Consider the following 12,139-nt stretch of genomic DNA (forward strand, 5'->3'; position numbering starts at 1 on the left):
TTTTAAAAAAAAGTTGAATCTCTTACAAATCTGCCAAAATATTATTTAATTTCTCTGGAGACAGGAGTTTATTTTTGTAGAGTAGGAATTGGTTTATTTTCAGAAGATTAATTCTGCTTTGTGCCTTTGTACTGTAGCTACCAGGCGTTTTGCTCTGGCATAAGTGCTAGAATTGCACCCAGCTTTGTTAGTAAAATAAATAAAACTATTCTGAATAATGGAACAAGTTAATTCTTCAAATATTTACATGGGCAGGTGTTTCACTTTCTTTTTCTTTGTTTTAAAGGGATGATTGATGGCACCTAGCGAGAGAGTGGAACCTAGCTTTGCTTCTAGTCTTATTGCTAATACTCATATATCAAGCTAGTTAAGGGAATGAATCCCAGAAGAACGAAGTGAGTAACAGTTAAGGGTCAACCATCTCCCTGTGCAGGAAAAACACACATGCACACACATCAGAAAGTATTCTACAGAGGCTGAAACGGCAGCAAACCTTGTCTGTTTTTTGTTCTCTTGACGCAAGGGTTTCTCTTTACGAAAAGTTTTAACTCCCCCACTCTGTTTCTACAGCAACAAATGTTTGTGCAACAGGTCCTAACACCCCTTTCACTCCACCTCTCTCTCTCACACACACACACATTCTTTTTGAAGCCAGTAGAGTCTCTGGTCACAGTGAGTGGCCAACTGTCTTGTGAGATGAAAGAAATTAACATAATATGGCTAAGAAGGATTTGAGAATGGCATTGAAAAGCAAGCTGCTATTCTATGCAGTAGAATGGAGCGAAAAGAAAATGTATGATCTTGAAAGAATAGTGAAGAAGAGCTAGAAGTTCTGATCGGTGTTATGAACTGAGCTCCTGAATTAGTGAAGAGAGCAAGCCAGACATAAACAGCATGTCTTAAAACTCTGTATTTAAAAGTAGCGATGAGCCTAAAAGTCCAGATCTGAACACCCCCCCACCCCCCACCAATATTTTGGAGAAGAGATTCAGGATCTGAATGTGGATCCAAACCTAAATGTATACACCTAACTGCATGCACACATAACTGCTTTGCCAATATTCAGTTACTGTATGCATCTAACTCCTCTGCCTATTCTGCTCCACCAGTAATGCCAGCTTTGCCCACCCCTTTGTTACTCTCACTTCAGCCCTTTCCATATGGAACACTCTCCTTGTGTACACATCTGTAAAGCCCCCTCCTTTAAATCCCCTCTTCAAGACCCACCTTTGCTGCCAGGCATATAAGACATTAACCAATTAAGAACAGCTAGGTTGAGGGGCAGATGGGGAGAGTTGCCAACATTTTTGTAAATATATAATTATTTTTAAAAATGTATTTGTATATTTGACTGTGTCCCTGTTCCTACATCCTTTTTGTTTCTTTTATCTTTTAAAATTTGGAGCTCTTAAGGTTAGAGTCGAGGGCTTTATATGTGTTTGTACAGCGCCAGGCATAGTGGAACCACTGGCTACTCCAATATACACATTAAATAATAATAATTGGTTAATTGCGTGTGTAGTTCCTGTAGTTAGAGTGCTGCCAGTGTTGGGAACTGAAAATCTGGCTTTTAATCTAAACTGCCTGCCCCTGTAGTATTTGTGTGCCAGAATCAGTCCCCTCTGAACCCCCTCCATTCCAACTCCATTGACCTTCATTCTTCTTTTGACTACTCCATCCCCTCATTCTTTCTTCCATGCCACTCCATGTGACTGGAACAGACACCTAACTCCCATATGGCTAGCAACCTCCCTGTCCTCTAATCCTCTCTGAAAACTCCATCGTTTCTATGATTCTTCCACCATTAACCTTTACTCTTACGTTCTCCTCTACCACTTGCATATCAGACCTTGGCAGATGAACTAAATAAAAATAACCAAAATGGACTGTAAACTCCTTGGGGCTGGGACCTTGTCTTATTTTCTATGGGTAAAGTGCCTGTTACATCTATGATACTGTATAAATAATAATGCATATGTGTATAATAATGATACTTAGTAGCTATATAGTCTGCATACAGTTTGAGTGTAACACAAATGCTAGCTAATTATTCCCCTGATTCTGCAAAGACTTATGCATGAGCTTAATTTAAAGCATGTGAATAGTACCATTGAACTGAAAGATAATTTAAAGTTAACAATGAATTTAAAGGTTTTCAGGATTGGGGCTTAGTATAGCAATATTATATGTATATGTAGCCTAAACTGCAAACTCATATGTGTATCCTGTATCTGAATGGTTGGCGGACCTTTTGAAGTGTCTAGTCAATGTATTTTGTAATGTTAAAGATTACAATAAGTGAATTTTTATGTACACTTTTATTAAAGATATAAGGCCCTGAAACACTAAAATAAATTTAAAAAGCACTACAATATTGTAGCAACTTTTTCATAAGATGCTCTGTGGTTCTGAAATAAAATTGTACTTACGGGGATCACTGGTATGAAAATAATAAATATTTTCTATTTTTTTAAAATAAGGAAAGGAAACAACATACGTGTTTTTCTAAGAGAAGGCGGAAAAACCCACAAATGACCTGTTAAGCAACAGAAACTTATAATAAAATATAAATGAAATATAAATGAACAATTCAGTTAAAAAGTTTAACAAATTAGTACCACAGTTGAATTTCTTATATTATTAAAAAACTGCCCAACTCACAGAGGAAATGCTGGTGATTGATATCATTGTGGGATTTGAATTGTTGTTCAGAATATTATAAGTAACATTATCTGTTGTCACAGATTACAGAAAAAAATTCCACCACATTATTTGTTTTTCTTTATATTTTGGCATAGTTGTGGAATTTAGATTCAATTACACTTTGGGTAAGTTCTAGTCAAACTTGAAAATACTCCGGCTTTAAGATAATCCTTTCCTAGGTTTTTCAGTTTTTCTTATATTGTCTGTTTAAAGATAGTATGACATGTTGATTCATCTTTAGATATTTGTGTGTTTTCTGTATCTCCTCTGTGTACTTAAGTGCATCGTATTCAGGAAAAAAAGCTTCTGGATAATTTCTCCTTATAAAAGCAGAAGATACTTCAGTTTCGGTATATTCTGAGATGCAATTTCTCTGTTAATTATTGGGGGTTGAATAAAGGAAAACTAATTACACTGTCAGTTTAATTTATTTGAAGAAATACTAGGCTGTTTTAACCCACTGATCTCTCATCACTGGGAGCACTTTGGTACCATTTCCAGATGTCTATCAGTCTCGCAGAAAGGTTTTCATTTCAAAGGCAGCACTCTAACACAGAGAAATGCAATAGCCTGACACATTCAAGACGATTTTGTTTGGATTGAATCAAAGAATTGCTGTAAACATTGAGCAGAAATGTAAAAGGGCCATTGAAGGTTCCACACAAGCCATTTTTTGTTTGGAGAATTTCACATTTACCAGTCCTCCTGCTATAGGATACAGAGGCAAAGGGAGAATCTATTGTAGTATTCTGAAAGTACAATGTGAATGCAAGAGCTGAAAACATTTTTCAGGGCTTATGGTATAGGTCAGCACAATCAAGTGCTGTATTCTCTTCCAAATTGTAAGCAATAAAAGTAGAGTTACACATAGTAACTTCTATAATCAGTACTACTAGTAAATTTTCATTATTCTGTGAATGGAAAAAGTCTTTGATTCATATATGCTAAGTTTCAGAGTAGCAGCCGTGTTAGTCTGTATTCGCAAAAAGAAAAGGAGGACTTGTGGCACCTTAGAGACTAACGAATTTATTTGAGCATAAGCTTTCGTGAGCTACAGCTCACTTCGATGAAGTGAGCTGTAGCTCACGAAAGCTTATGCTCAAATAAATTGGTTAGTCTCTAAGGTGCCACGAGTCCTCCTTTTCTTTTTATATATGCTAAGATCATTCATTAGCATGGCTGCAGATGGAAAGGTGCTTTATAATTGTTATGAATTATATTATTAGAAATATTTTTAATCATTTGAGCTAAATTGAAATCAGGCAGTAGAGTTCTGATAGCAGTTTATAGAGTAGTTCGCTCAAGTTTGCTAGATTCTCTTGAAAATAAAAACATAGAAGATATATTGGAAAATGAACACAGGCATACAGTCATTTCTCTGCTTTGCCTTCTGTGTCCAGTTTAATCATTAGTAGCAGAATATCTTTTCCTAATATTATTAGATGCCAGGAATAGTTGCATTCTGAACAAGTTATAATCAATCCGAGCAATTGACTTCCCTACCATAACACGCAGATGCCATCTTGCACATTGCAAAGTGTAACTAATGCATTGAAGGTTGGGGGTATGAAAAAAATGTAAACAAAAACAATTAGGGTTCTTCATTTTTCTAGACCAGTGATAGAAATATAAGAAACAAGCAAATTCATTAGGGAAAATTGGATTTGTCTAAATAAAAAGATAATTGGAACATTACATTGTGCTCACATTTTGATGCTCTACAAAAGTTTGATATTAACATTAATGGTTTATGTGTGGAGGTAAATATTTTCCTTTACTTACAGATATATGGCCATCTGATATTTCTGTATCAATACTGTATAATTTAACATTTATTTCATACTATCACTATTCATTGCAATAAACTTGGATCTGATACTTGCTACATCAGTCAGTCCCAGAGATCTTGTCTTAAAAGCATTCTTTAGAGCATGAGTTTCTTCCTATGTTAGATTTTATTGCTTGCTTCTTGCACAGAATCTAACAGAATGCAGGCTAACACAGTCCAATAGCTGGAAATAAAGATCATGCTTTTTCAGGGGTCACATAAGCCTATTTACCTTGAAAAGTGCTCATTCATCTAAACTTTTTCATGGTTAGCAGATGAATAGGATGATTATGAAAAACAGACATTTGTGACTTTGTGTATACCATAATACTTCACTACATACATGTCTTTAAAAAAATAAATCATATAGTTAAAAGATCTGTTTCATATTTATATTGCTTTCTGAAGATGTGTAAAAAAGCAATACAAGTGCTAGCATGGCATGAATGAATGGCATGAATCCCAAGTCAGTCTCTTTTATGCATTTTACCCCACTAAGCTGTGCGAACATTGAAATTAAATCCAAACAGTCTGTGTCAGTCATTATTGAAATGTTAGGCTTGACCACTGGGTTATTCCCCATATATTGTCAAGATTGTTACAGGAAATTTCATTTTAACTGGAACGAGCAAACAGCCTGGCTTAGCATCTCATCCAAAGGGACTGTACATTTCCTTGCAGCTGCATCCCACACTCCAGGTGTGACTCTGGTGTCCACACTGAACTTTAGTTCAATTTCTGATTAGTGGCTTGAATCCACAGACTTCTGGCACTGCCAACAAAATTTAATTTCCATTACGAATTCAGTGCTTCCCTTAGCTTAAAATGAGTATTTATTTTCCCAAACCATGAGAGGCCAGAGCAAGAGGAAAATCCACGGTCTTCTATTCAGGTATAGTGCTGGCAGCCAGTATAATGAATACATATTCTTCTGCTAATGACCTCACCCTTGACCAGGAGGAAAGAGACACTAGAGAGATGAATGGTGATTCATGCTCAGTGCTGGGGCTGGTCCTTTGGTAAATGACGTGTTTAGGAAATAATGCAGACTACCGTTCAGTAAGTCTGAAACAAAACAAAAAGTTTAATTTGAGATCTTCAGCTACAGTTGAGTGATTGTCCTTGGTAAACCCCTTAAGTAATTAATCAAGGAAATTACCCCTCATCACTAATTATTTATTTTCTCAACTGTCAGCCTTGCTTAAGCTCATCTTGTTGCATTGCTTAAGGGGAAAATTGTGATTCAAATTTGTGAGGTTGGAGGGACAAGGCTTACCAGAAAAGTGGCTCACTCTAAGATATCAGCTTCCTTACCCCACAGACTTGCCCTTATCCTTATCTTGAGGGGGCTGAATGAGCACGACTGAGGGTCAGAAGATTTTCTGTGTTCTTTTGCTCATTGGCCTCTCTTCAGAGACTGTTTAATTTCATTTGTGAGTTGGACATCTGGACCAAGACCAATTGCTCATTTTTTGGAGGCCACAGAACAGCTGTTCATGGTAACCACTTTTGGTCACTGCTGATGTGGGTTGGATAAACACTCTTTATCCATTACAAATCTTGTGAGCCAGCCAGTCACTATGAGCTTTGAAATAAGTTAAGGGAGAACATAAAGAAAATGGGAAGAGCTGATGATATTTATACATTTTAAATATAACTGTTGCAGCCTGTGCCATCACTTAGAATTTCCTCGTTCTCTGTCTTTAGAGGATTACCCCAATGGGACATGGCTTGGAGATGAAAACAATCCTGAGATGCGAGTCCGTTGCCCCATCACCCCAGCTGACATGCTGCATATCAGCACCAACTGCCGCACAGCTGAGAAGATGGCACTGACGTTGCTAGATTACCTCTTCCACCGGGAAATTCAGGCCATCTCCAACCTTTCAGGGCAAGGGAAGCATGGGAAGAAGCAGCTTGATCCGCTCATGATTTATGGTATTCGCTGTGAGTATAACCCGGAAGTTTTTGATCTTGTGCTATATAGAGAGATTTCCATCTGCTTTGTCTGACAATTGAGAGCAAAAGAGAAAAGCAGAGCGAAATCTTTAGAACCAAGTGTTCTAAAATGTTCGTGCACATTCCTTTTTTGGTTTATTTGTCTCAATATTTTTGGGTAGGCCTTCTCAGTATTGGCTAATGTTATAACCTGCTCAGGTATTTGTATGCATCTCTTGACTCCAATCCTGCCTCTCCTTCTCCTGCTCTCTAGTCTTCTCCCTTCCCCCTCAAAAAAACCCCGCAACAACCCATAGTAATTAAATTGTCCTTTGGACATCACACATTAGATACAATGTTCATTGCCCTTTACTGAAATAAGAGTGGGGCCCATTTTATTTATCCTGGTGCCATCTATCTCTCCAATTTATTTAGTCTAATCTCTGTATGAATAACCCTTCCATTGCTGTGGCACCTATGTGCTGTCATTAATTTAGCTAATTACCTCCACTTGCTTGTTGCTCAGATATTTCATTATCTGCTCCATGCTCTGTATTTTTTTGTGGTTCCATTTTGAATCTCACTATAGGAAGTACAATCCCTGAAAGATGATTGGCTGACCTGGTGACATTATTTTAGCCAGCAGCCCAAGCCTAGAAATACGGTCAGGCAGGTCATGCATCAATCTGACCAACTCCTCCTTTACTCTACAGTTATTTTGGTCTGCACATTTATTTTTAAATAATACATTTTTATGTGGCGAAGAGAGAGTAGCTCTAAAGAACTACAGCACATTATAACAAGTCATGGCCCAACATCATTTTTCTAATATCTACATTTTGTGAAGTGTGGTTCTGCTCTAAAAAGTAGCTTCATTATGTTACTTCTTGAGTTATTTTTGCATTTTATGCTCACCCCCCATGTAACACTGAGCATACTTTGCAAGGTTTTGATTTAACAGCAGACATTATCTTCCAAATAACTTGCTCTGCTCCCCTCCTCTCTATGGCACCAAACTAGCTAATCCTAGGGAAACCTCGCTAGCAGGCTAAGTGACAGTAGATTCCAGAACTTGCAGTCACTGGAAGTCCTAGACAAAAAATGCATCGTATTCAGAATGTGTTCAGGCGTCAGCTCAGATGTATTTCCCGTCGGGTGAGTTGTAGACAATGCTCTGCCTCCCTGCTTCTGCCACTCTCACTCTTCAGACAGACAGCTGAATGTAGGTGGCATGGTGGAACATAGAGGATGTTTGAAATTGCTTCTACTGTGGTGCTGAAGTGTGTATTGCACAGTCTTCTTCCAAAGAGCCGGGCTGAGACTGTCCATTTAGGTTGGGCCGAATCCTTTTCTCACTGAAATAATTGAAAACACTTGTCTTGACTTCACTGATAGCAGGATTAGGCCAATTATCTTATTTAGAAACATGTTGTGGGTATAGCTCTTATGCTGCTCTAGTGTAGGAGGCAGGTTGGGTCAGTCCTTAGAAACACCACATCCAAACTGCAATGCTTCTTTCCATTTACTGTGGTCAGAAGCATAATGATAGGGTCTGGAAACATAGAGAATTGCAGGTTTTAAAGATTGTTGTTATATCATGACAGTTTTCATTGAGTTTCTCACAGCTCATGGTAGGCTGAGTAGAAAGACATTTATGGGGAATAGTCTTGGTGAATATTCAAACTCTGGATTTGTTTTTTAAGTCATGAAAACATTAGAAGTAACATTAGAATTGTGCTCAGCTATCCCAAATGATCAAAATAAATTACATTCTGTCAGAGTTGGGTGTGTTTTTTGTTGCCGTTGCCACCAGACAGATGTTTTCTTAGCTTCTATTTATGGGAGGATCCTAAAGGACCAATTTAAATTAGTCTATGGTGGGTGTTTCCTAGAAATCTCTCAGGCTCTCTTTTTGGTTTAGGAAGCCACTCTGAGTTCAAACTGGTTCACAGGTACAGAGCATACCAGATGTAGCACATTTCTAGTTGAGAAATCCCAACCATGGTGGTAACTGAAATAATGAAAAAAATAATAATCAACTTGTTTTTGTTGGAAATATAGATACAGTTCACATTATCAAAATAATATGAGCTTGGATCTCAGTTTTGACCAATTGGAAACAAATGGGGAGTGTGGATTGTCTAGATGGTTTGGGTATAAATTCCAAGTGGAATAAACTCATTTTATTTTTTATCAGTATGTATCATTTCAAAGGGTGGACCTCACTCAAACTGAGACGAAGGAAATTGTAGCAGGCTCGCTGCAGTTCACACAAATGTTTCCCTACTTTAGGGAAAAGTTAAATACCATAAAGCATGTGGTTTCAAGATAGGAACTCTTAGGATGATAAAGAGTTCATATTGTTTCTCCTTGTCTAGATGAGTGTTAGGAGGCTATCACAGGCCTACAAACAGAGTTGCAATATATATTAGGGATAGAGACAGTTTTTTCTGTAGCTTTATAGGTAACTAAGACGTGGTGGGAGGTAGATTATGGTAAATAAAGTGTCTAAAATGTTCTTAGACGTGTGATGGACAGCCTGACTGTGTGAGTAAGCAGTAGGCACCTTGCTGATATGACACTATGGTTACTAGCAGCAGATTACTCAACCAATTGTTTGATGACAGCAGCCAAGTTGACTTTATAAGTATAGTTTACAGTTTACATTTCAGGCAAGGGAAACCTGCAAATGCCTTCTGAATAGTTGAAATTCTGACACAAGCTATAACACATATAGGGTACCTCTGCTATCCATACTGTCTAAAGCAGTGGTTTTCAAACTGGGGTACATGTACCCCTAGGAGTGTGTGAGCTCTTGTCAGGGGGTAAGTGAGAAAAATCCTGTAATGGTGGACAATGCATTTAATTTAGTAAGACATGGCAATCTAATCATAGATATATTATGACCCTATTTCAGATGCGGGTACATGGTAGACTACATTATTTGGAAAGGAATATGCAGCCTAAAAAGCTTTGAAAACCACTGGTCTTAGGTATACAGAAATACTAATGTTAACGTGGAATTATATGGGGAACCATTGAGCAACAATGAGCAACATTCCTGATTGAAACGAGTTTCATAGGTAACAAACTTTGAATTATGCATTCCTGAAATTATTTTATGTAGTTCACCTACAGAGTATTACAGTGGGAATAAATTAATGTACTGGGATATTTTTGTGTGCAGTTATTATTTGGAATGCCAGCTAACTTTAATCTTAACAAAAAAACCCACCAATTAGAGCATGTTTGAATTTTTCTGAGGAATTCAATACTGCATCATTATATTTCTGCTATGGCAATGCAGAGTTACATGGAGAAAGTCTGTGGAAAGTGATTGCTAATGAGCCTGATAGCACTGTTCCTTCTTCAGGAAGGACTGAGTTTGGGAAGTACACTCCTAATGGCCTCATTTTGTTGATGATGTCACCTGACTACTGTGGTGGGGAACAGTGGGCTAAACTAGAAATATCCTGTTGAACTTGCTGCACTGTGGCCTATCATTGGTTCACTCTGTAAGAGAAAACAGAAGCCTTCAAAGGCTTTCACAGTGTTGTTTGATCATGTATAAAATGTGTTGGTGGCTCTGTAAGGGCTAATAAGACCTACACATAATTTTGTTCTTGCAAATTTTGGAGACCTCTTCAGATACTTATGTAGTGTAAATGGTACTTTTTAAAGTTAATGAATGTAACACTATTATTTTCACAAGTTTTTATAAGGCTAAATAGGTTTTATTTGAAAATTTGTTCATAAAATGGAAAAAACAAAAAAACAAAAAAAGCAGTGTGCTTGCAAAAAGTGCACATGCAACCCCCCAAATTTAGGTGCGCAAACGGGATTATTGTAGCCCTAAGTGCTGTTTGTGTGTGCAATTACTGGATTTGTATATGCTAAGCAGGCTTTTGAAAATGAGGCTCCTTAAGTGAAAGTGTGTGATCATATTTTGGCAATATACGACTAAGCTGATATAATTTAAAAGGGAGATTCTTTGTAAAAGTAACCCTGATTGAAGTTAGGGGTACTTTACAGCATCTAAAACAGAGGTCTGTTGGCTCCACTCAGTGTCTAGACTAACATGTTGTCTTTGTTCTGCAACAAATCCCCATGCATCCAAAGAAAAATACTCTCCCTAAATATAGACTGTTGCAAGAATACCCACATACAGTGTGTTTAGGGAATCTGAAAATGATTGTGTGGTTAATGAGGCTTAAAATAACATAGCCAAGGCATCATAAAATTACTACAGCACTGAATAGGGGTATGGGTGCGAGTGTGGGATGTGGACTCTGGGAGGGAGTTTGGGTGTGGGAGGGCACTCATGGCTGGGGTTGGGGTGCAGGAGGAGGTGCGGGCTCCAGGAGGGATTTTGGGTGTGGGAGGGAGCTCAGGGCTGGGGTTGTGGTTGTGGTGTGGGCTCCAGGAGGGAGTTTGGGTGCAGGAGGGGACTCAGGCTGGGGCTGGGGGTTGGAGTGTGCGAGGAGGCACGGGGTGTGGACTCTGGGAGGGAGTTTGGGTGTGGGAGGGGGCTCAGGGCTGGGGTTGGAGTGCAGGAGGGGTTGTGGGCTCCGGAAGGGAGTTTGGGTGCAGGAGTTTGCAGTGCGGGAGAGTGTGCGGGCTCCAGAAGGGGGCTCAGGGGTGGAGCAGAGTGTTCAGGTGCGGGCTCTAGGAGGGAGTTAGGGTGCGGGAGGGGGTTCCGACCTGGGGCAGCGGGGTGGGGTGCAGGAGGGGGTTCAGGGTGTAAGCTCCAACTGAGCGGCACTTACCTCAGGTGGCTCCCTGTCGGCAGTGCAGCGGGGCTAAAGCAGGCTCCCTGCCTGCCCTGTCTCCGTGTGGATCCCGGAAGTGGCTAGCATATCCAGCTCCTAGGCGCGGGGGGGACCAGGCGACTCTGTGCAATGCGCACTGCCCACACAGGTGCTGTCCCTGCGGTACCCATTGGCCTCGGTTCCTGTACATGCTGGCTGCTTCCAGGAGCCGTGGGGAGCCAGGGCAGGCAGGGAGGCTGCCTTAGCCCCACTGCGCTGCCAACCGGACTTTTAACGGCCCAGTCAGCGATGCTGACCAGAGCCGCCAAGGGCCCTTTTCGACTGGGTATTCCGGTTGAAAACCGGTTGTCTAGCAACGCTAGTAATAATTCATAAATTCCCAGGGTGAAACCCTGTTCCTATTGAAGTCAGTGGTAAAACTCCCATTGACTTCAGTGTGGCCAGGATTTCATCCCTACAGTTTATCAATGATGCACTGAAAGAAATGCGAAGCTCTGCAGTGCCATATTCTCTTGGCCTCACCAGTCTGTAGGCCAGCTGTCTTTTATTGCTGATGTGTTGTTCCATAAACTCCAAGAAAAACTAAGTACAGCAGTAGGGTGGGAACTGAATCATATCATTGTCCTCAATATGCAGTTTGCTGCTGCTCCGTGCAGTAATACTGTGCTGTGTTTATTTTAAAGTTACATGAAGATCTAATGTCATCACTTAAGCATATGCCAATCATAGCTAGCAAGTTCAGGTCATCATGGAGATCTTTTTGTTCAAGTTTCATCTTCCAGTTTATCAGTGGAAAGCTTTTCCTCCCTTTCTTTTTCTGGGGAAAAAAATAGCCAACCAAATCTGTATTTAATAGAAAATATTTTGAAAAGTATAGCATGCAGAAGCTACTTTTTCCCAA

The 12,139-nt window shown here is 39.5% G+C and overlaps 1 protein-coding gene across 28 annotated transcripts in view; it reads left to right on the top strand.

Annotated features, from left to right (window-relative positions):
- Nucleotides 1-12,139, top strand: part of LOC102936124 (BTG3 associated nuclear protein) — a 420,839-nt gene that overhangs the window by 122,807 nt on the left and 285,893 nt on the right. For 27 of the 28 annotated variants that reach the window (XM_037877649.2, XM_037877637.2, XM_043526268.1 and 24 more), the window contains one exon: nt 6,239-6,478. The exons of the other annotated variant lie outside the window; for it this stretch is intronic. In XM_037877649.2, the coding sequence (XP_037733577.1) occupies nt 6,239-6,478 (240 nt within the window). The remainder of the gene's footprint in view (nt 1-6,238; nt 6,479-12,139) is intronic. 28 annotated transcript variants of the gene reach the window in all.

The sequence above is a fragment of the Chelonia mydas genome, chromosome 12 (genome assembly GCF_015237465.2).
Source record: "Chelonia mydas isolate rCheMyd1 chromosome 12, rCheMyd1.pri.v2, whole genome shotgun sequence".
Lineage (NCBI taxonomy): Eukaryota > Metazoa > Chordata > Testudines > Cheloniidae > Chelonia > Chelonia mydas.